The 26488-nt window shown below is 31.0% G+C and overlaps 2 protein-coding genes and 1 pseudogene across 2 annotated transcripts; all 3 read left to right on the top strand.

Moving 5' to 3' along the window:
- Nucleotides 1-244: 244 nt before the first annotated feature.
- On the top strand, nucleotides 245-904 carry LOC107007088 (annotated as a pseudogene).
- A 9350-nt stretch (nucleotides 905-10254) lies between these two features.
- On the top strand, nucleotides 10255-10914 carry LOC107007086 (MADS-box protein AGL24-like). The gene has a single exon (XM_015205550.1). It carries the CDS (start codon nucleotides 10255-10257, stop codon nucleotides 10912-10914), a length of 660 nt encoding a protein of 219 aa, XP_015061036.1.
- A 3421-nt stretch (nucleotides 10915-14335) lies between these two features.
- LOC107006491 (MADS-box protein AGL72-like) lies at nucleotides 14336-26238 on the top strand. Its single transcript, XM_027913825.1, has 3 exons — nucleotides 14336-14341; nucleotides 15802-15961; nucleotides 25477-26238. Exons 1-3 carry the CDS (start codon nucleotides 14336-14338, stop codon nucleotides 26163-26165), a joined length of 855 nt encoding a protein of 284 aa, XP_027769626.1. The 3' UTR covers nucleotides 26166-26238.
- The last annotated feature ends 250 nt before the right edge of the window (nucleotides 26239-26488 follow it).

Raw genomic sequence — 26488 nt, 5'->3', positions numbered from 1 at the left:
ATATGACTGTCCGTTTCAATATGAAATTAACAATTTTCATCCTTTTAAGGAAAAAAAATAATAATTTCCTTAAAATCAGATTACAGTAATCAAATTATTTAAATTTTGGAACCTAAACTATGAAAGTTCTTGATTTGACTATATTGACAGTCCATGTTTGTCAACTATAAAAGTCACACATCTCTTCATGTTTTATATATTCTACTCCAAAGGAAAATATTTTTTTTTTGTTTGAGCATCAAATATGGCTACAAAAAGGTTGAGAGATACTACAAAGTACAGTGAAAATGTGAGAAATTCCATCTTAGATAAAATAGTAAAAAGTTTGTTCAAGAAAGTATAAGAGCTATCTATTTCGTGTGACGTAGAAGCCGCCATAATTATTTTTAGGCCAGGAAAAATCCAACCCATTACTTGGAAATCCCCAAGTCTGGCTCAGGAAGTCTTGACGAGGTATTTAAGTTTTAGTGAATTCAAAAGGCTGTCAAAGTTGGTCACACATGAAGACTATCTTCAAAAGAAAGTTGATAAGAAAGAAGAACAAATTAGCAAATTAGAGAAAATGAATGAGGCGAAAGAAATGGAAATTCTCTTCAACCAACTAGTGGAGGGAAAAAGTATTGATGAACTTGATGCTAGAGAATTGAAAGGTTTGTTAAAGTTGTTTGCTGCAAAAATGGCTAAACTTGATGAAAGAAAGAAAGAACTTAACCAGGCTCCAAATCCTCCATCCAACAAAGAAAACATTACCTTATCAGCAAGTCCAATGGAAGAATCATTCAATGACCCGTGGTTTATTCATACTATAGCTACATTAGGGGATGGGAGCGGTGTAGAGTCTGCACAAAAAGAAGGCAATGACGTCAATATTGAAGATGATGGACATTCCAAGGACCTCGATTGAGAATGTAATATTTATAATGTTCTATCATTGTTTATTTGAGTTCTCTTTTCATAGTGTGTGTGTTAATTTGTTGCATTTTCTTTCCATTTAATGTTATTGTACTTTTTATTTCAATCATTTATGACTGTTATTCTATTTTGTTGGAAAGATGAACTAACATTGTTCGGTTAATAAGTTGTTTTATCAAATTTTTGGTCCAAGTTGAATCTTTATTTTTAGTTGTACATATTTTATTTCTCTTACTTTTAGAAACATATGTTATGTGATACAAAAGATACTGCATGTATATAGAATATAATAATTGCATACCTGATGAATAATCGAGATATGATTAGTATATCTTAATTTACGATTTGTAAGTATTTATCATCCCATAATTATTCTAGATTTTTTCTTAGCTTTTGGATAAATGAACAAATTGGATTTCAGACTTTTTTTGTGGGAAAGGAATGGTGATTGGAAAACGATAAGGATTGACAGTGAACGCGATATGAAGGGGCAGGGATTCTCATGGAGGATTTCTTCAATTTGAGTGATATTTTATGTTTAAAGTTAAATTGTATAGTGAAGAAAAGACTTAGGGCATTATTTGAGGATCGACTCAAAGGGTATTTTTAGGCTTGTGATATTTTATGGTTATACCTACTAATCTTGTTGTGGCAACCAACCATTTATGTTACTAATAGTAATACACAACCACTACAAAAAATGCTCAATTCTTGGGGGTTAGTTTTTCTATTTATGGCGATTTAGGGATGTCACTAATTAAAATGTGGCGATTTCTTATACCGCTACAATTATCATTGTCACGAGCATATTTGCAGTAGTTTTAGTAAACCTTTACGACGCTCCCCGCAAAATGACTTTTAAATATGTGGAGGTTTTTTTAGTATAAGTTTGTCATATCTTTAACCTTCACAATATGATTTTAATATTATAAGAATCAAATTTGTGTGGATTTAAAATTGTGATGATATGTGATTAATATAAATATATAATTTGATTTGTGGAGTGTTACCAAATAATAATAATAAATTATTGTTATTATTATTCTAATAATAAACGTGGAATTTGATTTTCATCAAGCCTTCAAAATAATGAATAATTTAACTAAAAAACACATTTAAAGCAAATCAAATTACATTAAACAAATTTATAATCATAAGCTTCACAAATTTTTAAGTTAGAATTTCTTCCAAAACCTTATTTTTTTCTTTCAATTAGCAAAAAAAGTAATGATGACTTCAACAATTTACCATATTGAATAATTAAGTTGTATTGATGTAGATCATAATCTAATATGCAAAATCGTCCTTTAATTTGTTATATTCAAATCCAATCAAGAATAAATGAATACATGATCTTTAACCAAACAAAAAAAAAATGATGCTTACCATAAATCAATCAAAGATTAAGTACAGATGATTTTACAACGTGATGAGAATTTGAAAAAGTCCTGCAATTTGTAAAAATATTGATACATTAAATTTTACAACTTGCAAAATACAAAATTCCTCTAAATTAAATAATAATATAGATTTTAAGTTCTTATAGAGAATTAACTTTATATTTTCTTTAAAAATTAACACTTTCACACACAAAAAAAATGAAATGAAAAAAAAAGTAAAGAAGAGTGAGAGGCAAAGGGCTAAAGGAGAGGGGACAAAGAAATGGGTTTACGGGAAGAAGAATTAATAGAATGGGTGGGATTTGGGAAGGAGGGGTGGTTATTTTATATTTGATTGGATTTGAAAGGATTTAAGGGGGAATTAATTATAGTTTTTACTTTTTAGGCTTTTTAAATATTTTGGAAGGAGCTGTATAAAATTTTATTGTGTCTGGTTCCAATAAAAGGTAAAAGAATTTTTCTAGTACATAGAACAAGCTCTTATTTTTAATTTTTTATTGATTTGCAATAACTAATAATTAAAATGTTTCATCTTAAAAAATCAAACTAATACTATAAAAGCTTAACTAAAGTTAAAATACAAACAAATTAAATATAAATGCATAAATAAAGTTTAAATACAAACAAATTAAATATAAATGCATATGACTAATGATTTGGCACACAGTTCTATAGATATTTTTCTTAGATTTCATCAAGGGCGGATCTATGTGTAAGGGAGGAGGTGCCACGGCATCCAGTGAACTCGGTTGAAACTTCGTATATATATATATATATATATATGTGTGTGTGTGTGTGTGTAATATATATGATATATATAAAATTTGCCATCCCTATGATAAGTATGTTCATGGTGCCCGTGGTGAGAGGTCAAGTTTTTGGCTTCACTGTCGCAGATTCGATCCCAGAATAGTGCAAATTTTTATATAAATTCTTTTGTGCTGTATTTTCTGTTTCTTTTGCTAAAAAGGCAGCACAAAAAGATTTTATTAGGCCATGTGAAATCAACTGGTATCAAGTTGTAAAAGTAATAAACTTGATTTTTGCTAAAGAAAATTTGTTGTAATTTTTAGTGATTTTTTCCCCTTCCTTTTCTATTTTAAGCATAAAATATTACGTATTTTCTTTATTTGAAATTTATGTGATACACTTTCTTTTTAGTCTATTACCAAAAATATAATCTTTTTATTATTAAAACTTTTTAGCTTTAAACTATTATTTTAATCTAAATGAATAATTTATATTCACACAAATATTTAAAATTTATTTTAGACGATAAATTTTGAAGGTGGTAATTAGTATGGGGAGTAATATTTTCCTTCTTTCAACTAATTCTTTCTAGCTCCTCTCTTTATCCAAATTTCAGAAACTCGATAATGAGCTTTTCATACTCTTTGTTTTATTATTTAAATTATTTCGATGCAAATGAAAAAATAATTTGGATTATGATGATTTATAACTATAGGTTTTAACTTATAAATAAAATACATATTATGATAAATGATAACATAAAAATCATACCGAAATCAAATTTGATTTTCATTTGCCTTTTTAGATTGTCAGTTAGTGTGAGCCAATACTTCGTCTCTGTTATTGAAATTATGTATGTGAAATTCTTCGACCGCTTTATATTTAGTTTGTCTAGAACGTGAAGTATTTATAAATCTAAATAATTATATCACCGATAAGTGTTTTTAGAATAAGAAAACTTGCCGAGTGCAATTATAAATAAATGATATATTTATTTATTTATTTATTTTATATTATACTAATATTACTGGTAAAAGATATTCTTTGTACAAATTATCATAGTTTTTTTTTTTTGAATTTATTTATGGTCATAGACTGAAAAGATGAATAATTGAACAAATTCGTCCCAAGTCGCTATTTACAAGGCCAACAATAGATTAGTATTTGATCAATTTGATGAACATAATGATATGACACCCATAGTCTGCAAATCCTGGATCCGCCTATTGATTTCGTAGTTAAAAAATTAAACTTTTGTGTTATGAAATAGCCAAAATCACTAATTAATACAAATTAAAGTATTACTTCATGTGTCTCATTTTATGTAACTTATTTTCTATTTTAGTATGTTTCAAAATAAATGACAAATTTCTATATTAAATAACAATTAACTCTGAAATGTCTATTTTACCATTAATGAAATGATTTACAGCTACACAAATTTTCTCATTCATTTTGTACCACAAATTTTAAAAATTTTAATTTTTTAAAATTCTGTACAGAATCAAACTACCTCACATTAAATAGGACGGAGGGTGTACTATATAAGATAAAGTGTTAAAGTGAAATTTTATCTACAAAGTAAAAAAAATTTGTCAAAATGAAGTAGGAGTAGGGTGTGGTATATGATGATATTAACTTCCAATATCGAATGTATAATATTATATATATAAATAACGAATTTATTTAATTTTTGGAGTTCGATAATCGCCAAAAAAATATTAAATTGTGGGATTTTCTAACCTCCTTAGTAAAATCACCATAAATTTTTTATAATGTCGGATTAAAATAAAACGTAACCTCCTTAATAGAATCACCATAATTATTTTATAATGTGGGATCAAAATAAAACGTCACAAAATGAATTATAAATGAGACTTCTAAATACTCACACAAGTTAACCACCACAAATTAAGCAATTTTTTGTAATACCAATTATTATCGAAGAGAACAATATCTAAGATAAAATACATTTATTAATAATGTGTGAATAAAACTAAGTAAAGATAAAATATAGAGAAAGCATGTAATCAACGATCAACACATATACTAATGGGATGCGATACTAGTAGAGGAGGGTGGGGGTGGGGGGTACCAGGTTGTCATGTGACCCAATTTTTGACTCCCTCAGAGTGAAATGTGCCAAGCATGAATACACACATGCTAGAGGAAATAGGGTCTAAAATTACTAGTCTGGGAGAATCATATTAACACCTGAAATAATCTTAACATGACACTCTACATATGATAATTTTGTGACTTATGTGGTGCTTTAAAATTACTAGTCTGGGAGAACCATATTATCACCTGAAATAGTCTTGACGACACTCATTCAATTGTATACAAGTATACGTATTTGCTTGTACACACTCTAAGTTAGTTGGCATAGTTGTCCGCTGAAATCAAATTAAGTGTCATGTTTATATATTATGTCTTACATTAAATATGCACATGATATGAAGGAAGAGGAAACCATAGAAACTCAATTGGAAACAATAAACTATGGTAAGGAGATTCTTAGATATCGAAGAAGCTGACACAAAATAATCAAAAGACAATTATGTGCAAATAACATTGTGATACAAAAGGAGGTAAACAACTCAAAGTCTTAAACCGAGAAAGCTTCTACCAAGATACACATATTCCTAACATGAAATCATCTTTGCATCATATGCTCTCAAAACAAGCACTTGACCATGTATAGAACAAGATGCAGTGAAATAAAGAAAGTTGATCCTCATCAATTAAAGTAATGTCAGCTTGAATATATGGAATATGATCAACCTTCCCCTTGAATGGAGAAAGAGATCCAATAATAAGAAAACCCAAGAAGAGAGTTTTCAGTGCATATAAAGAGAAGAAACTTATTTCTTGAAAAATATGATAACAAGAACAACGATGAAGAAACTGCATAGAAAAAGTTTTAAAGGTACTGTAGAGCTATGAAACTTGTTTCTCATAAAATGACTCGGATAAAGAATGAGAGTTGTGAAAAAAAAACTTCCACAACCTAAAAAGTACTTCTTAGACTAATGTATGTCTGCGGGTTGTGCTAAGGTCAACCAAGGTATCCAATTCTCTCTGAATCGAACTTCGAAAATATGATGTGAATTAAGTACCATGATCTGAAATGATAGATATTGGCACCTCTTGCAAATTGATATAATCTCCTGAATGCAACCTCTCAACCTTTGAGAAAAGTATAAAGTCTAAATTGGCTGTAGAAAGTGAGAAGGCCCAGTCAACCTATCAAAAACGACCCAAATATCATCAAATGTGCGGAAAGTTTATGGCAATACTACCATAAAGTCCGTATCTATCCACTCCCACCTTCACTCGAAAATTGATAGCCTTTGAATCAAATGACCTAGCCTCAAGTGCTCATACTTCACCTACTGTTAATTCAAGTACTTAGACATAAACTTTGCAATATCTCACTTAATCCAACACCACCATTTGACTACTTCTTCTTCTCTTTCTCTTTCTCTTGCTCCTCTCCTTCCCCCTTCTCTTCTCTTTTTAGTGCACCCCCTCCTTCTTCTTATTCATCTTCTCCTTCTGCTTTTGCTTCTATTTCTCCTACTACTTTTGCTTGTTCTCCTCTTCCTCCTCCTCCTTCCTCTTCTGCTACTCCTTTTCCTTCTTTTTTTCTTTTCCTCCTCCTCCTCCTCATTTTCTTTCTTCTTTGTCCCTACCACCTAATCCACCTATAACCATGGAAAATCATGTCGAAAAAACATTACAGATAATGAAGAAATTAGAACAACACATCACACCAGCCAACTAAGTACACATGTTATTCTAGTTATACTATTGTTTTAATTTTTAATGCATTGCCTAGGCCTATCAAAACCCATGGATTTAATTTATTTGTGGTTATGTACATAAAGTTTTATGGTGAGACACCACCATTTGGGGAAAAACTATCTTCTTATATTTGGTTTACCTATTTTTAGTGGCAATCAATATTCTTTGTATGTGTCTCTAAAGTCTTTAATAACATTGGTCCTCATGACACTTAATTGATGTTGGTAAGGATTTCAGCATTCTTAATTGTCTATATCTATTGCCGCTAAAAGTCAATTTTTGTTGTAGTTTGATCAAGCTCACCTAAGTGGGATGAGGATTTGGTCAGCAACCTTTGATTGTGTGGCGACTCTCTGCACGAGCATTGCAGAGCTACCGAAGGAATCCAAGCTCCACAAGAGCAGCTGCAGAAGTAGATCTTACATTTTTGTAAGTCCTCGACCTGTCGTTTAAGATTCATTTAAAGTTCTACAGAAAAAAATGAATATGCTTTTCAATCAGAAATCACACTTTGGCCTTAACATAATTAACAACACAAACTATGTAGGTTGTCTATAGGAAATGTTGATCAAAGCCAACACAACAACTAAAACCACTTAAAACAAGCAAACAAGCAAGCTTCTAGAAACCAAACCAACAATTACAAGACATAAATAAGAGGTTAGTAGACAAAACTAAAATATGAGAGCTAATGACGATAATAAAAATCTCATCCGGTTCATTAAGAATGTTGATCGAACTCAACCCTTTCAACGCAAAAATCCCCAAATGGGAAAAAAACATTCAAACAATTCTCCCTTAAACCTCAAGTAGAGAGCACCCACCTCAATAAGACATAAATACCTTATAGAAGCAACGTGAAGAGGAAAATAGTAAGAAAAATAAAAACCAAGCAATGGACTGTGATGGTCATTAAAATATCCACTATTACAACAACTCAAATCTTGAAAGTTAGAAATAAACACAAAGTACCCAAGGTTAAAAAAGGTAAGGATATTTGGTATGTATATATCAAGATTGGCTTACCAAGTAACCTACCTCCAAATAACCATAGGCGCCTCCTCGAAAATCAAGGACTCATCATGCCGAACCAAATTCCACTTAAGCATGTGAGACATACTTAAACATATTGTCCCAACATAGATACATAATAGATAAGGTCAATAAACCAAAGGGTTGAAGGTAAGTCTAACTTTTAATAAGCCACTTTCATATCAAACTGCCAAAATCTCAAAAGTTTGATGAACCTAGGGTTGAGCTCGCCCTTTCCATCAAACCTCATCATGCCTTTCATGGTTGACACCAACATAAACACTCGATATCAACTAAACTCTAAGACGCTCACTCTCTAATCAACATAACTCTTATGCCTACTCTAAGCAAGTATGAGCCTCTTCTAAATCACCCAAACTTTATCCATAAGTCAGTGACCTAAGGACCTAATTTCAAAAGCATTAAACTATCACATGAAAGACTGACCTCCAATTATATAGTGTCTCAAATAGATCCATTTGAATACTCAAACATTAGCTATTATTATGTGCAAACTCTACCAAAGCAAAAACTACTCTCATATACCTCGAAAATAAATTACACAAGCCCAAACCTTATCTTCCATATCCTAAATAGTCCTTTTTGGACTGTCTGCTTGTCTACGAATGAAATGTTGTGCTAAGATTAACCCAAGTACCAATTCTTTCTGAGATAACCTCCAAACATATAATGTAAAATTAAGTGTCATGATCTGAAATGATAGACACTGGCACCCCTTTAAAATTTATACAATCTCATTAATGCAACCTCTAAACATATCAGAAAAGTATAATGTCTAAAGTGGAATAAAGTGAGAAGACTTGGTAAACCTATCAATGATGACCCAAATAACATCAAATGTACAGAAAGTATATGGCAATCCTACCATGAAATCCATATCTATCCACTCCGACCTTTACTCGAAAAATGGGTAGACTTTGAGTCAAATAACTTAACCTCAAGTGCTCATACTTCACCTACTGACAATTCAATTACTTATACATAAACATTGCAATATCTCACTTATTCCAACATCACCATTAGACTACTACTTCTACTTCTTCTCTTTTGCCTTATCCTTCCCCTTTCCCTTCTCTTTCTCCTCCAAATTCTTCTAATTCATCTTCTTTCTTCTCCTTATACTTTTGCTTCTCTTTCTCCTTCTACTTTTGCTACTTCTCCTCCTACTCCTTTTTCTGCTACTCCTTTTCCTCCTTCTTCTACTCCTCCTCCTCCTTTTTCTTTTTCCCTACACCTACTACACATGCAACAATAGAAAATCATAATTAATAAAAATTGCTACATATGAAGAAAATAAAACAACTCATTACACCAAAAATTACTGAATATGAAGAAAATAAAACAACTCATTACACCAACCAACTAAGTACACATATTCTTTAATTATACTACTCTTGTTTTATTTTATTATGTGTTGCCTAGGCCTATCGAACCGTATGAATTTAATTTATCTAAGGTTATGTATATAAAAATTATGGTGCATTTGTAGAAAATCTATCTTCTTCAATCTCCTTTACCTATTTCTTCCAACTTTAGATAGTCCTATATTTTGAAGTATATGTACTTAATTTGATGCTCTTGAACTACTAGTAACACTTCTATTATGTCTATGAACGCTTTGAGTTTATAGACTTTATTTTGCTAATGTTATTATTTCTGTATAATTGTTTGATACTAATTTCGGTTGAGGATTGGATTACCTTCCAATGGGATAGTGCAAGTGCCATCATGCCTTAGATTTTGAGTCATCACAGTTCTTAATTGTGAAAAATAAATCATTCTCCTTTAGTAATTCTCATCCAATACATAAAACTTACTTCAATCGGTATATTATTGTCAATTTTTAAAGAAAAAAATATTATAATTAATTAGAAGTACTCATATATTTTCCTATGCCATTCTTGACATAAACTTCTCATAAACTTTTTTTTATCTATCGAAATTTTGAAATATGAGGCAATTTTTTTCGAAGGATATGCTACGTCTTTTGGAATAAAGCATATTTTCTACAAACATTTTCTACCAAATATGCCCATGTAAAATGTTAATTATTGTGTTTTCTACCTCCCAAAAAAATCATGGAATATGACCTGTCAATTTCAATTTGAAAATTAACAAATTTTAATCCTTTTAAGGAAAAAAAATAATTATTTCCTTAAAATCAGATTACACTAATCAAATTATTTAAATTTTGGAACCTAAACTATGAAAGTTCTTGATTTGACTATGTTGACAATTCATGTTTGTCAACTATAAAAGTCACACATCTCTTCAAGTTTTATATATTCTACTCCAAGAGAAAGTACTTTTTTTTTTTGTTTGAGCATCAAATATGGCTACAAAAAGGTTGAGAGATACTCCGAACTACAATGAAAATGTGAGAACTTCCATCTTAGATAAAAGAGTAGCAAGTTTGTTCAAGAAAGCAGAAGAGCTATCTATTGTGTGTGACGTAGAAGTTGCCATAATTATTTTTAGGCCAGGAAAAATCCAACCCATTACTTGGAAATCTCCAAGTCTGGCTCAGGATGTCTTGACGAGGTATTTAAGTTTTATTGAATTCAAAAGGCTGTCAAAGTTGGTCACACATGAAGACTATATTCAAAAGAAAGTTGATAAGAAAGAAGAACAAATTAGCAAATTAGAGAAAATGAATGAGGCGAAGGAAATGGAAATTCTCTTCACCCAACTAGTGGAGGGAAAAAGTATTGATGAACTTGATGCTAGAGAATTGAAAGGTTTGTTAAAGTTGTTTGCTGCAAAAATGGCTAAACTTGATGAAAGAAAGAAAGAACTTAACCAGGCTCCAAATCCTCCATCCAACAAAGAAAACATTACCTTATCAGCAAGTCCAATGGAAGACTCATTCAATGATCCGTGGTTTATTCAGAATATAGCTACATTAGGGGATGGGAGCGGTGTAGAGTCTGCACAAAAAGAAGGCAATGCCGTCAATGTTGAAGATGATGGACATTCCAAGGACCTCGATTAAGAATGTAATAATTATAATGTTCTATCATTGTTTCTTCGTGTTCTTTTTTCATAGTGTGTGTCTTAATTGGTTGCATTTTTCTTTCCATTTCATGTTATTGTACTTTTTATTTCAATTATTTATGAATGTTATTCTATTTTGTTGGGAAAATGAGCTAACCTTGTTCGGTTAATAAGTTATTTTTATCAGAGTTTTGGTCCAAGTTGAATCTTTATTTTTAGTCGTACATATTTTATTTCTCTTGCTTTAGAAATCTATGTTATTTTATACAAAAGATACTGCACGTATATAGAATATAATAATTGCATACGTGATGAATAATCGAGATATGATTAGTATATCTTAATTTACTATTTATAAGTATTTATCATCCAATAATTATTTTAGATTTTTCCTATTTTTCTTAGCTTTTGGGATAAATGATCAAATTGGATTTCAGATTTTTTTTTTGGGAATGGAATGGTGATTGGAAACAGATAAGGATTGATAGTGACGCGAAATGAAGGGCAGGGATTCCCATGGAGGATTTCTTCAATTTTAAGTGATATTTTATGTTTAAAGTCAATTGGTATAGTGAAAAAAAATACTTAGGGCATTATTTGAGGATCTACTCAAAGGGTATTTTTAGGCTTAAGATATTTTATTGTTATACCTAGTAATCTTGTTGTGCCAACCAACCATTTGTGTTACGACTAGCAATAGACAGCCACTACAAAAAAATAATTGATTCATGGGGGTTATTTTTTCAATCTATGACGATTTAGGGATTTCACTAATTTAAAACGCGGAGGTCTCTAAAACCGTTACAATTACCATTGTCACGAGCATATTTGTAGCAGTTTTAGTAAACCTTCATGACGCTCCCCGCAAAATGACTTTTAAATATTTGGAGGTTTTTTAGTACAAGTTTGTGACAACTTAAACCTTCACAATATGATTTCAATATTTTAAAAATTAAATTTGTGTGGATCTAAAATTGTGATGAAATGTGATTAATCTTTAATATATAATTTTATTTGTGGAGTGTTACCAAAAAATACTAATAAATTATTGTTATTATTATTCTAATAATAAACGTGGAATTTGATTTTCATCGAGCCTTCAAAATAATGAATAGTTTAACTAAAAAACACATTCAAGACAAATCAAATTACATTAAACAAATTTGTAAATAAGATTCAAAAATTTTTAAGTTAGACTTTCTTCCTTAACCTTATTTGTTTCTTTCATTTAGCAAAAAAGTAATGATGACTTCAACAATTTACCATATTGAATAATTAAGTTGTATTGATGTGGATCACAATCTAATATGCAAAATCATCCTTGAATTTGTTATATTCAAATCCAATCCAAATTAAATGAATACATGATCCTTAACCAAACAAAAAAATGATGCTTACCATAAATCAATCAAAGATTAGGTACAGATGATTTTACGACATGTTGAGAATTTGAAAAAGTCTTGCAATATGTAAAAATATTGATACATTAAATTTTACAACTTGCAAAATACAAAATTCCTCTAAATTAAAGAATAATATTAATTTTAAGTTCTAATAGAGAATTACCTTTATATTTTCTTTAAAAAATAACACCTTCACACACATAAAAATTAAATGAAAAAAAAAAGTAAAAAAGAGTGAGAGGCAAAGGGCTAAAGGAGAGGGGACAAAGAAATGGGTTTACGGGAAGAAGAATTAATAGAATGGGTGGGATTTGGGAAGGAGGGGTGGTTATTTTATATTTGACTGGATTTGAAAGGCTTTAAGGGGGAATTAATTATAGTTTTTACTTTTTAGGCTTTTTAAATATTTTGGAAGGAGCGGTATTAAAATTTTGTTGAGCTTGGTTCAAATAAAAGGTAAAAGAATTTTTCTAGTGCATAGAACAAGCTCTTATTTTTAATTTTTATTGATTTGCAATAACTAATAATTAAAATATTTCATCTTAAAAGATTAACTAGTACTATAAAAGCTTAAACAAAGTTAAATACAAACAAATTAAATATAGATGCATATGACTAATTATTTGGCATACGCATCTATATATATATATATATATATATAGATAGATAGATAGATAGATAGATAGATAGATACACACAGTTTTATAGATATTTTTCTTAGATTTCATAGTTAAAAAAATTAAACTTTTGTGTGATGAAATAGCAAATATCACTAAATAATATAAATTAAACTATTACTCAGATAGNTGTCTCAGTTTATGTGACTTATTTTCCATTTTAGTCTTTCCAAAATAAATGACACCTTTCTATATTATATAACAATTTAACTATGAAATGTCTATTTTACCATTGATGAAATGATTGACAGCTACACAAATTTTTATCATTCTTTTTGGAACACAAATTTTAAAAAATCATCATTTTTTAAAATTCTGTACAAAATCAAACTACCTCACATTAAATGGAACAGAGTGTGTACTCTATAAGATAAAGTGTTGAAGTGAAATTTCATCTACAAAGTAAAAAAAGAAATTCAAAATGAAGTAGGAGAAGGGTGTGGGTATATGATGAAATTATATGATGTATAATATTATAAATATAAATATTTTGGAGTCAGATAATCGCCAAAAACAATATTAAATTGTGGCGATTTTCTAACCTCCTTAATAAAATTACCATAAAAATTTTATAATGTTGGATCAAAATAAAACTTTACCTTCTTAATAAAATTACCATAATTTTTTCATAATGTCGGATCAAAATAAAACGTCACAAAATGAATTACGAATGAGACTTCTAAATACTCACACAAGTTAACCACCGCAAATTAAGCATTTTTATAGTACCAATTATTATCTAAGAAAACAATATCTAAGATAAAATACATTTATTAATAATGTATGGATAAAACTAAATAAAGATAAAATACAGAGAAAGCATGTAATCAACGGTCAACACGTATACTAGTGGAATGTGATACTAGTAGAGGAAAGGGGGGAGGGGTATCGGGTTGTCATGTGACCCAGTATTTGACTCCCTCATAGTGAAATGTGCCAAGCATGAATACACACATGCTAGAGGAAATAGATTCTAAAATTACTAGTCTGGTAGAATCATATGAACACCTTNCTACATATGAAAATTTTGTGACCTATGTGGTGTTCTACGTGTATTATATCTTGATGACACGTGTGTCTACTCATTAAATATTATACAAATATAAGTGTCTACTTGTACACACTTGAAGTTAGATGACATAATTGTCAGTTGAAATCAAGTTAAGAGTCATGTTTATATATTATATCTTACGTTAAGTATGCACATGATAAGTAGGAAGAGGAACCCGTAGCAACTCCATTGGAAACAAGAAAGTATGGTAAGAAGATTCTTAGATATCAAAGATGCTGACACAACATAATCAAAAGAGAATTCTGTGCAAATAACATTGCGATGCAAATGGAGGTAAACAACTCAAAGTCTTAAATCGAGAAAGCTTCTACCAAGATACACATATTCCTCACATGATATCATCTTTGCATCATATGCTCTTAAATCAAGCACTTGATCATGTATAGAACAAGACGCAGTACAATAAAGAAACTTGATCCCTCATCAATTAAAGTAATGTCAGCTTGAATATATGGAAGGTGCTCAACCTTCCCCTTGAATTGGGAAAGAGATCCAATAATAAGAAAACCCAAGAAGAGAGAGTTTTTAGTGAATATAAAGAAAGGAAACTTATTTCTTGAAAAATATGATGCCAAGAACAACGATGAAGAAATTGCATCGAAAAAGTGTTATTGTAGAGCTATAAAACTTGTTTCTCATAAAATAACTCCTATAAAGAAAGAGAGTTGTGAAAAAAAATCTTCCACAACCTAAATAGTCCTTTTTAGACTAATGTATGTCTGCGAGTTGTGCTAAGGTCAACCAAGGTATCCGATTCTCTCTGAATCTACCTTCGAAAATATGATGTGAATTAAGTACCATGATCTAAAATGATAGATACTGGAACCCCTTGCAATTTGATACAATCTCATGAATGCAACCTCTCAACCTTTGAGAAAAGTATAAAGTCTAAACTGGCACTAGAAAGTGAGAAGACCCTCAACCTATCAAAAATGACCCAAATATCATCAAATGTGTGAAAAGTTTATGGCAATCCTACCATTAAATCCATTTGAATAGATAGCCTTTGAATCAAATGACCTAGTCTCAAGTGCTCATACTTCACCTACTGATAATTCAAATACTTAGACATAAACTTTGCAATATCTCACTTAATCCAACACCACCGTTAGACTACTTCTTCTCTTTCTTTTTCTCCTTCTCCTTCCCCCTTTCCTTCTCTTCTTCCTGCACCCCTCCTCCTTCTTCTTATTCATCTTCTCCTTCTGCTTTTGCTTCTCTTTCTCTTTCTACTTTTGCATGTTCTCCTCTTCCTCCTCCTCCTTCTACTACTCCTTTTCCTTCTTTTTTTTCTTTTCCTCCTCGTCCTCCGTTTCCTCTTTTTTCTTTGTTCCTACCACCAACTCCACCTGTAAACATGGAAAATCATGTTGAAAGAACATTACAGATATGAAGAAAATAGAACAACTCATCACACCAGCCAACTTAGTACACATGTTATTCTAGTTATATATTTTTTTAATTTTTTATGCATTGCATAGGCCTATCAAAACCCATGGATTTCATTTATCTTTGGTTATGTACATAAAAAGTTATGGTGAGATACCATCATTTGTAGAAAATATATCTTCTTATATCTTGTTTACCTATTTTTAGCAGCAATTAACACTCTTTGTATGTGTCCCTAAAGTCTTTAGTGACATTGATCCTAATGGCACTTAATTAATGTTGGTAAAGACTTTAGATTCTTAATTGTCTATATTTATTACCGCTAAAAGTTATTTTTGTTGTAGTATGATCAAGCTCAACTAAGGGGAGGAGGATTAGATCAGCAGCCTTTGCTGGTGTGGCGACTCTCTGCACGAGCAGAGCAGAGCTACCAAAAGGAAGCACAGCTCCGCAAGAGCAGCTGCAGAAGGAGATCTCACATTTTTGTAAGTCCTCGACCAGTTGGTTAAGATTCATTTAGAGTTGTGCGGACACAAATGAATATGCTTACCAATCAAAAATCACACTTTGGCCTCAACATAATCAACAAAATAAACTGTGTAGGTTGTTTATAGGAAATGTTGATCAAAGACAACACAACAACTAAAACCACTTAAAACAAGCAAACAACCAAACTTCCCGAAACCAAACCAACAATCAGAAGACATAAAAAAGAGGTCCAGCTAGACCAAACTAAAACTTTGAGAGCTAATGACTCTAATAAAAATCCCATCCAGTTCATTAAGAATGTTGATCGAACTCAACCCTTTCAACGCCAAAATCCCAAATGGGAAAAAACATACAAAAAACTCTCCCTTAAACCTCAAGTAGAGATCCACCCACCTCAATAAGACATAATACCTTATAGAAGCAACGAGAAGGGGAAAATAATAAGCAAAATAAAAATCAAGCAATGGACCGTGAGGGTCATTACAACATTGATGTGAGCCTAAAATGCACATTTTTATTATTATTTGTCTCACATTTATTATTTATCTTTGTCCGTTTTGAGCATAATTTTATGGATTGTGCTAAATTGTGTACTTTATTTGTAGAATTAATTTGATGAAAAATGAAGAAGTTTGGAGCTAAAACGAATTAAAGATGAAAGGTTGAAGAAGGAAATCAAACAGGTAGCTTAATAGATTAAAGTGAATAAGATTATATATATATATATATATATATATATATATATATATATANACAATGAAATACAGATCAACTCAATATTCTCAACTCAAGAATACTCAACTTGAAATTCTCAACTCATGAAACTGAAGGATAAAGCAATAGTACAAGATCCTATATATATATATATATATATATATATATGGAAAGGCGGCTGAAATCAAATTGATTAAAGTTTTTCTGCCACGTGTCAATCATTGAAAGGGCTCTTAATTTAGAAGCGGAGGCAGCAATATATTCGAGATATAGAAATAATTTACAGAAATCACTTCCTTTTTGGTTTTGATTTCCTAATTTGCTTGGACTCAATTATTTTATTTAGGATTTTCTTTATCTATAAATAGGACGATATATTATTTATGGGGGGCCAAGAACCAAGATACAAGACATAATATAAATATTCTTTTTTCCTTTGGAGCTTTGTAAGAGCCGCCATGGAGGCCGGAGAATTGTGGTTTATTCTTTCTTCTCCTTTATTATTTATTTGTATTCATGATTAATAAAAAGATAGTTTAGCTATTGTTCTTAACTTTTTATGATTAACATAAGCATATTCATTTTAATAAATTTTGATTGTGTTTTTTGAGATGATGATTAGCTAAGCTCCACAACTAGGTTTGTGGGAACCATGAACGATTAACAATGTATGAATAGTAATTAAGCAATTCTCAAATAGATTATTGCATGAATTGATAATTTTTTTGCTTAGAAGTTTTTTTAACGAGTGCATGCATTAGAACTCGCCTTGTTCCTACTTGCCGGACCAAGGAGGTAGTTAATAAGAACAAAATTATCAACATAGATTAAGTGGGATACTGTCTAATAGGCTAGTGTCGATTGATACGAAGTAATAATTAAATCATAAATCGATTATGATGTTTAGTATGAAGTAAAGGTAAGGGTTAGTAAATTATATACACGTAGCCGGACCAAAGTACGGGGTGAAATACTCTAGATGTCGAACCAAGGATTTCGAGATATATAACTTATCACTTTGCATGCATAACACAAGAAAGAATTGCTATTAGTACGATTACCGCATTATGAGCTTATGAGGAACACATTCCTAGTTATTTTTAATAATTTGGATATAAATAAATACTTAGTTCAAAGCTATTTTTATCTCACTTTAAAATCCCCCATTTTTATATAACGACTATCAAGTTAAATATTTTCTATTGATAATATTCTTCCATATTCTCTGTGGGATCGACCCGACTCATAGTTGGGTAAATATAATGCATACGATCATTTATATTTCTTTTCAAAAAGTATATTTTAACGTTATCAAATTTTGGTGCCGCTGTCAGGGAATATGACTTAGATTTTGTCTTAAGTATTTATTTTAACTTGTAGGTTTTTTTACTTATTATTAAAAAAAAATTATTATTATCATCGAGTCATTTGAGCCTATATAATAGTGTATGGAGATGAAAATTTGTGTCTATATTCTTGAATCTATTGTTCTAACATCGAAAAATTACATTCTTCACTTAGGATTCAAGAAGTGCATAGTGTGATATCTGTTGTTTGGGACCTTTCATTTTGTAACACCACCCATTGAGCGTAACATAAAAGTAAATTCAAAATTGGGGGTGCAATTCATATCTTCAAAGTGGAAAGAAAAATAGTAAAATTGATAGTGTCGTGCCGCGACGTTAAGCGGTTATTTGGAGGCAACTCAATTAGTAGTGTAACTTTTTTATTTTATTTTATTAGTATCACTTTTTTATCTTGTTTTTGCAGATTAGGCGAAGTCTGAGTACCCATCAAAATAAAGGGAAAGGAGCATGTTTGAGTTTAAGTGTGGGGTGACGACCCTTGATCTACATTTAGAAAACGTGCTACTAGCTAGGCCTAAAGGCCTCAGGGAGTTTTTCTAACCTTTGTTTTATATTTTATTTAATTCTTTGGGGAAATAACATCTTTTTAAGTGTGGGGTGGAGGAATAAATTCCTAGTGTTTACTGTTTTATTGAGTATTTTTTTAGAACGGGTTCATTGGCTTTTGTTTTCGGTTCTTTTTCTGAGGATAGTTCCTTTGAACCGACTGTCTTTTATTTATTTATTTTAGGAATAATTTTTTTAATTATTATTTTTGGATAGAAAAGAAAAGACCCTTTTGAGTTATATGATACTTACTATTTGGGCCTAATTTTAAGCAGTACTTTCTTCTGAATACTTGATTACTAGTGAAATTGCAAACCTTTTGACATCTAGGTTCATGGTTATGACTTTGTATATAGCTTATTTTAATTTATAGTTTGTTAGGATCTTGTCTCTCTTAGAAGTGGAATTGATCCATCATGATTGATACTTGTGTTGTGTGTGGTGAGATTTGCTTTATTCCATGTTTTGCATCTTAGTCTAGAACTTGCCCTGCATGTTATTGAAGCGAAAGAAAAAAAGTGTTGCCTTGTGTAGGAGATGATAATAGGCTTTCTTTGATTTGTCTAATAAATTTTAGCCTTTTTTGATATTTTATCACTAGTTAGACCTTTTGAGCTTGTAGCATTTTGTTGGTAGCCATATTTTTCCCTTGAATATTTTGTTGAATCCCTAGTTTTTGCCCCTTGCTTCCTTGAGCATCATAGCATAGACTTATTTTAATTATCAATTCTGAGAAAAAGAAATGGATGAATGAAAACATGATCAATGATAGATACAAAGTTCTTAAAAGCCCTCTTTGAAAGAATGTGAAAAAAATATATAATTGGAATGTGACATAAAAAAAAAGTTACCTTGATGATGGCCCTGGTCCTTCCAAGGACAACGTGCACCTTAACTCATGTAAAATACGCAAGTCGAGGGTGGCTATTATGAAGGAAAATAAAAAAAAACAATAATGACTGAAACATTTTTGTGATGATGAGAATTACTTGTGAAATAAATGTTGAAGATAGGGCTGAAAATAAAGAGAATAAAGTATGGGTGATGAAGTCTAAAAATTGCAAAGTGCTTAAGGAAGTGGAAGTCACTATTATATAGTTTTCCTACCCATCCCCTAGCCTACATTAATACATGTTAAAGTCCTACTTGATTCTATTCATGCGTGCTGAATTAGTGGATATGTACATAATGGGAAAGCATATGGTTCCTTGTGCATACATGTGAATTTTATTTGTGAGTGTGAGAGTTGTTCTTGATATGAAGTCCTTATTTTATATTCAATCTTTTGAATTGAGTGTGTGGACAAATTTTTTTTTTGTGAGGGCACTTGTTTCATGATATATAGGTGATGTTATTAACTTCCTTTGATGAGAGTAGGCGAGCAAACATAAATTTTATTAGTTCAAAGTCCTTCTCGAAGTTAGGAGGTTAGAGGTTTCTTGTTTACTTGCTTGCATAATGATTGACAAGTTTACTTGATATCTTAATGGGTATATGGCCTAGTCATTTGTATTAATCAAAGTGATGACAATGCTAGTATAATTTTTGTAAGATGATATTTAATGCTTTCTCGAGGACGAACAAAAGTTTAAGTGTGGGGTGTTGATGTGAGGCCAAAATATACATTTTTATATTTATTAACCTCACATTTATTATTTATATTAGTCTGTTTTGAGCATAAATTTTTTGGATTGTGCTAATTTGTGTATTTTATTTGGAGAATTAATTTGATGAAAAATTGAAGAAGTTTGAAGCTAAAACGAATTAAAGATGAAAGGTTGATGAAAGAAATCATGCAAGCAGCTTAATGGATAAAAGTGAATAAAATAATATATTTATATATATATGGAAAGGCGGCTGAAATCAAATTGATTGAAAGTTTTATTGCCATGTGTCAATTATCCAAAGGGCTCTTAATTTGGATGTGGAGGCAGCAATATATTCGAGATACAGAAAATAATATACAGAAATCAATTCCTTTTTTGTTTTGATTTCCTAATTTGCTTGGACTCAATTATTTTATTTAGGGTTTTCTTTATCTATAAATAGGACATATAAATTATTATTTAGGGGGATCCAAGAATCAAGATACAAGACATAATATAAATTTTTTTTTTACCTTCGGAGCTTTATAAGAGCCGCCGTAGAGGCCGGAGAATTTAGATGATGATTAGCAAAGGTCCACAACTAGGTTTGTAGGAACCATGAATGATTAATAAAGTACGAATAGTAATTAAGCAATTCTCAAATAGTTATTGCATGTACTGATAATTCTTTCACTTAGAAGTCTTTTTAACGAGTGCACGCTAGAACTCGCCTTGTTGCTACTTGCCGGACCAAGGAGGTAGTTAATAAGAAAAGAATTATCAACATAGATTTAGTGATATACTATCTATTAGGCTAGTGTTGATTGGTGCAAAGTAATAACTAAGCCATACATCGATTACGATGCTTAATATGAAGTAAAGACAAGGGTTAGTAAATTATACATACGTAGCGGGACCAATGTACGGGTGAAATTCTCTAGATGCCAGATCAAGGATTTAGAGATACATAACTTATCACTTTGCATGCATAACACTAGGGAGAATCGCTATTAGTAGGATTACCGCATTATGAACTTATGGGAACACATTCCTAGTTAATTTTATCAATTTAGATTTTTATTTCTTTTATTTTTATTTCACTTCAAAATCCTCCATTTTTATATAATGACTATCAAGTTAAATATTTTCTATTGATAAAATTCTTCCATATTCTTTGTGGGATCGACCCCGAGTAATAGTTGGGTAAATATATTGCATACGATCTTTTATATTTCTTATCAAGAAGTATATTTGAACTTTATCAAACATCCACTAATAAAACAACTTCAATCTTAAAAGTTAGGGGAAAAAAAGTACACCAAGGTTAAAAAAGGTAAGAATATTTGGTATGTTTATCAATATTGGCTTACCAAGTAGCCTTCCTTGGAATAACCATACGCCCCTCCTCGAAAATCAAAGACTCATCATGCCAAACCAAATTCCACTTAAGCATGAGAGACATATTTAAACATTCTATCCCAACATAGATACATAAAAGATAAGGTCAATAAACCAAAGGGTTGAAGGTAAGTCTAACTCTTAATAAGCCACATTCATAACAAACTGCAAAAATCTCAAAGTTTGATGAAACTAGGGTTGAGCTCGCCCTTTCGATCAAACCTCATCATGCCTTTCATGGTTGACACCAACATAAACACTCGATATCTTAACTAAACTCTAAGGCGTCACTCTCTAATCAACATAAACCTTATGCCTACTCTAAGCAGTACGAGCCTCTCCTGAATCGTCCAAACTTTATCCATAAGTCAGTGATCTAAGGGCCTAATTTCAAAAGCATTAAACTATCACATGATAGACTAACTTCCAATTATATAATCTCTCAAATAGATCCATTAGAATACCCAAACATTAGCTATTATTATATGCTAACTCAACCAAAGAAAAAACTAGTCCCACATACCTCGAAAATAAATTACACAGGCCCAAATCTTATCTTCCACATCCTAAATAGTCCTTTTTGGATTGTCTGCCCATCTACGAATGAAATGTTGTGCTAAGATCAAATCAGGAACCAATTCTTTCTAAGATAACTTCCAAACATATGATGTAAATTAAGTGTCATGATCTGAAATTGTAGACACTGGCACCCCTTGCAAATTTATACAATCTCATTTATGCAACCTCTAAATCTATCAAAAAAAGTATAAAATCTAAAGTGGTAGAAAATTAGAAGACTTGGTAAACCTGTCAATGATGACCCAAATAACAACAAATGTACAGAAAATTTATGGCAATCCTATCATGAAATCCATATCTATCCACTCCGACCTTTACTCGAGAATGGGTAGCCTTTGAGTCAAATGACTTAACCTCAAGTGATCATACTTCACCTATTGAAAATTGAAGAACTTATACATAAACTTTGCAATATCTCACTTATTCCAACATCACCATTTAGACTACTACTTCTACTTCTTATCTTTCTCCTTATCCTTTCCCTTTCCCTTCTCTTGCTCCTCCAAATTCTTCCAATTCATCTTTTCCTTCTCCTTTGGCACCTTCTGCTTCTTCTCCTTATACTTTTGCTTTGCTTTCTCCTTCTACTTTTGCTACTCCTCCTCCTCATGCTTTTTTCTGCTACTCCTTTTCCTCTTTCTTTTTCTCCTGCTCCTCCTCCTCCTTCTTTTTTGTCCCTACACCTACTACACATGCAATCATAGAAAATCATAATGAATAAAAATTACTACATATGAAGAAAATAAAACAACTCATTACACCAACCAACTACTCATTACACCAACCAACTAAGTACACATGTTCTTTGCTTATACTACTCTTGTTTTATTTTATGATGCATTGCCTAGGCCTATCAAACCCCAAGAATTCCATTTATTTGAGGTTATGTATATAAAAAGTTATCTTGCATTTGGAGAAAATCTATCTTCTTCTATCTTCCTTACATATTTTTTACAACTTTAGATAGTCTTATATTTTGAAGTATATGAATTTAGTTTGATGCTCTTGAACTACTAGTAACACTAAGTTTTGGGTCTTCTTTTTTTTACCTTCGCACTTCGATTATATCTATGAAAGCTTTTAGTTTATAGACTTGATTTTGCTAATGTTATTATCTCTATATAATTGATTGATATTAATTTCGGTTGAGGATTGGATAACCTTTCAATGGGATAGTGCAAGTGCCATCATGCCTTAGATTTTGAGTCATCACAGTTCTTAATTGTGAAAAAGGAATCATTCTTCTTTAGTAATTCTCCACATGCCTCAAAAATAAATTACACAAACACAAACCTTATCTTCCACATCCTAAATAGTCCTTTTTGGACTGTCTGCCTGTCGACGAATGAAATGTTGTGCTAAGATCAACCCAGGTACCACTTCTTTCTAAGATAACCTCCAAATATATTATGTAAATTAATTCTCATCATCATAAATAATAGACACTGGCACCCCTTGCAAATTTGTACAATCTCATTAATGCAACCTCTAAACCTATCAGAAAAATATAAAGTCTAAAGTGGAAGAAAGTGAGAAGACTTGGTAAACCAATCAATGATGACCCAAGTAACATCAAATGTACGGAAAGTTTATGGCAATCCTACCATGAAATCCATATCTATCCACTCTGACTGTTACTCGAGAATGGGTAGACTTTGAGTCAAATAACTTAACCTCAAGTGCTCATACTTCACCTACTAACAATTCAAATACTTTTACATAAATATTGCAATATCTCACTTATTCCAACATCACCATTAGACTACTACTTCTACTTCTTCTCTTTCTCCTTTATCCTTCCTCTTTCCATTCTCTTTCTCCTCCAAATTCTTCTAATTCATCTTCTTCTTCTCCTTTCACTTTTGCTTCTCATTCTCCTTCTACTTTTGCTACTTCTCCTCCTCTTTCTTTTTCTGCTACTCCTTTTCCTCCTTCTTCTCCTCCTCCCCCGCCTTCTTCTTTGTCCCTACACCTACTACACATGCAACCATAGAAAATCATAATGAATTAAAATTACTAAATATGAAGAAAATAAAACAACTCATTACACCAAATAACTAAGTACACATGTTCTTTAATTATAATACTCGTGATTTATTTTATTATGCATTGCCTAGGCCTATCCACCCTATGAATTTCATTTGTCTGAGGTTATGTATATAAAAAATTACTGGTCATTTGGAGAAAATCTATCTTCCTCTATATTCTTTACCTATTTTTCAAAACTTTAGATAGTCCTATATTTTGAAGTATATGTACTTAATTTGATGCTCTTGAACTACTAGTAACACTAGGTCTTTTTCTTTTACCTTCACACTTCTATTATATCTATGAAAGCTTTGAGTTTATAGACTTGAGTAATTTCCTAATGTTATTATTTCTGTATAATTGATTGATATTAATTTCGATTGAGGATTGTATTACCTTTCAATGGGATAGTGCAAGTGCCATCATGCCTTAGATTTTGAGTCATCACAGTTCTTAATTGTGAAAAAGGAATCATTCTTGTTTAGTAATTCTCATCCCATATATAAAACTTACTTCAATTGGTATATTATTGTCAATATTTAAAGGAAAGAAATATTATAATTAATTAGAAGTACTCATATATTTTCCTACGCTATTCTTGACGTAAACTTCTCATATACTTTTTTAATCTATCGAAATTTTGAAATATGAGGCAATTTTTTTCGAAGGATATGCCACGTCTTTTAGAATAAAGCATATTTTCTACAAACATTTTCTACCAAATATGCCTATGTAAAGTGTTAATTATTGTGTTTTCTACCTCCAAAAAAATCATGGAATATGATCTGTCAATTTCAATTTGAAAATTAACAATTTTCATACTTTTAAGGAAAAAAAAGGGACAATGTCCAAGTACGCCCTCAACCTATACCCGAAATCTCAGAGACACACTTATACTATACTTAGGTCCTATTACCCCCCCTGAACTTATTTTATTAATAATTTTTTACCCCTTTTCGACCTACGTGACACTATCTTGTGGGCCCAACGATGGTTGACTTAATTTTTTCAAACTAGTGCCACGTAGGCTAAAAAGGGGTAGAAAATTACTTATAAAATATGTTCAGTGGGGTAATAGGACCTTATTATAGTATAAGTGTGTCTCTGGGATTTCGGTTATAGGTTGAGGGGGTACTTGTGCATTTTCTCGGAAAAAAATAATAATTTCCTTAAAATCAGATTACAGTAATCAAATTATTTAAATTTTGGAATCTAAACTATGAAAGTTCTTGATTTGACTATATTGACAATTCATGTTTGTCAACTATAATAGTCACATATCTCTTAAATTTTTATATTTTCAACTCCAAAGGAAAGTATTTTTTTTGTTTGAGCATCAAATATGGCCACAAAAAGTTTGAGAGATACTACGAATACAATGAAAATGTGAGAAATTCCATCTTAGATAAAAGAGTAACAAGTTTGTTCAAGAAAGCAGAAGAGCTATCTATTGTGTGTGACGTAGAAGTCGCCATAATTATTTTTAGGCCAGGAAAAATCCAACCCATTACTTGGAAATCCCCAAGTCTGGCTCAGGATGTCTTGACGAGGTATTTAAGTTTTATTGAATTCAAAAGGCTGTCAAAGATGGTCACACATGAAGACTATCTTCAAAAGAAAGTTGATAAGAAAGAAGAACAAATTAGCAAATTAGAGAAAATGAATGAGGCGAAGGAAATGGAAATTCTCTTCAACCAACTAGTGGAGGGAAAAAGTATTGATAAACTTGATGCTAGAGAAATGAAAGGTTTGTTAAAGTTGTTTGCTGCAAAAATGGCTAAACTTGATGAAAGAAAGAAAGAACTTAACCAGGCTCCAAATCCTCCATCCAACGAAGAAATCATTACCTTATCAGCAAGTCCAATGGAAGAATCATTCAATGATCCGTGGTTTATTCAGACTATAGCTACATTAGGGGATGTGAGCGGTGTAGAGTCTGCACAAAAAGAAGGCAATGACGTCAATGTTGAAGATGATGGACATTCCAAGCACCTCGATTGAGAATGTAATAATTATAATGTTCTATCATTGTTTCTTCGTGTTCTTTTTTCATAGTGTGTGTCTTAATTTGTTGCATTTTTCTTCCATTTCATGTTATTGTACTTTTTATTTCAATCATTTATGAATGTTATTCTATTTTGTTGGAAAAATGAGCTAACCTTGTTCGGTCAATAAGTTATTTTATCAAAGTTTTGGTCCAAGTTGAATCTTTATTTTTAGTCGTACATATTTTATTTCTCTTACGTTTAGAAACCTATGTTATTTTATACAAAAGATACTGCATGTATATAGAATATAATAATTGCATCCCTAATGAATAAGCG

This window comes from Solanum pennellii, chromosome 12 (assembly GCF_001406875.1).
Source record: "Solanum pennellii chromosome 12, SPENNV200".
In the NCBI taxonomy this organism is placed as follows: Eukaryota; Viridiplantae; Streptophyta; class Magnoliopsida; order Solanales; family Solanaceae; genus Solanum; species Solanum pennellii.
This window is presented reverse-complemented; position numbering and strand designations above follow the sequence as displayed.

Coding starts and splice junctions, on each gene's coding strand:
- LOC107007086 (XM_015205550.1), top strand. CDS start 10,255: ATGGCTACAAAAAGGTTGAGAGATACTCCGAACTACAATGAAAATGTG.
- LOC107006491 (XM_027913825.1), top strand. Junction 15,962..25,476: donor TGTAAGTCCTCGACCAGTTG/GTTAAGATTCAT, acceptor TCAACTCCAAAG/GAAAGTATTTTTTTTGTTTG.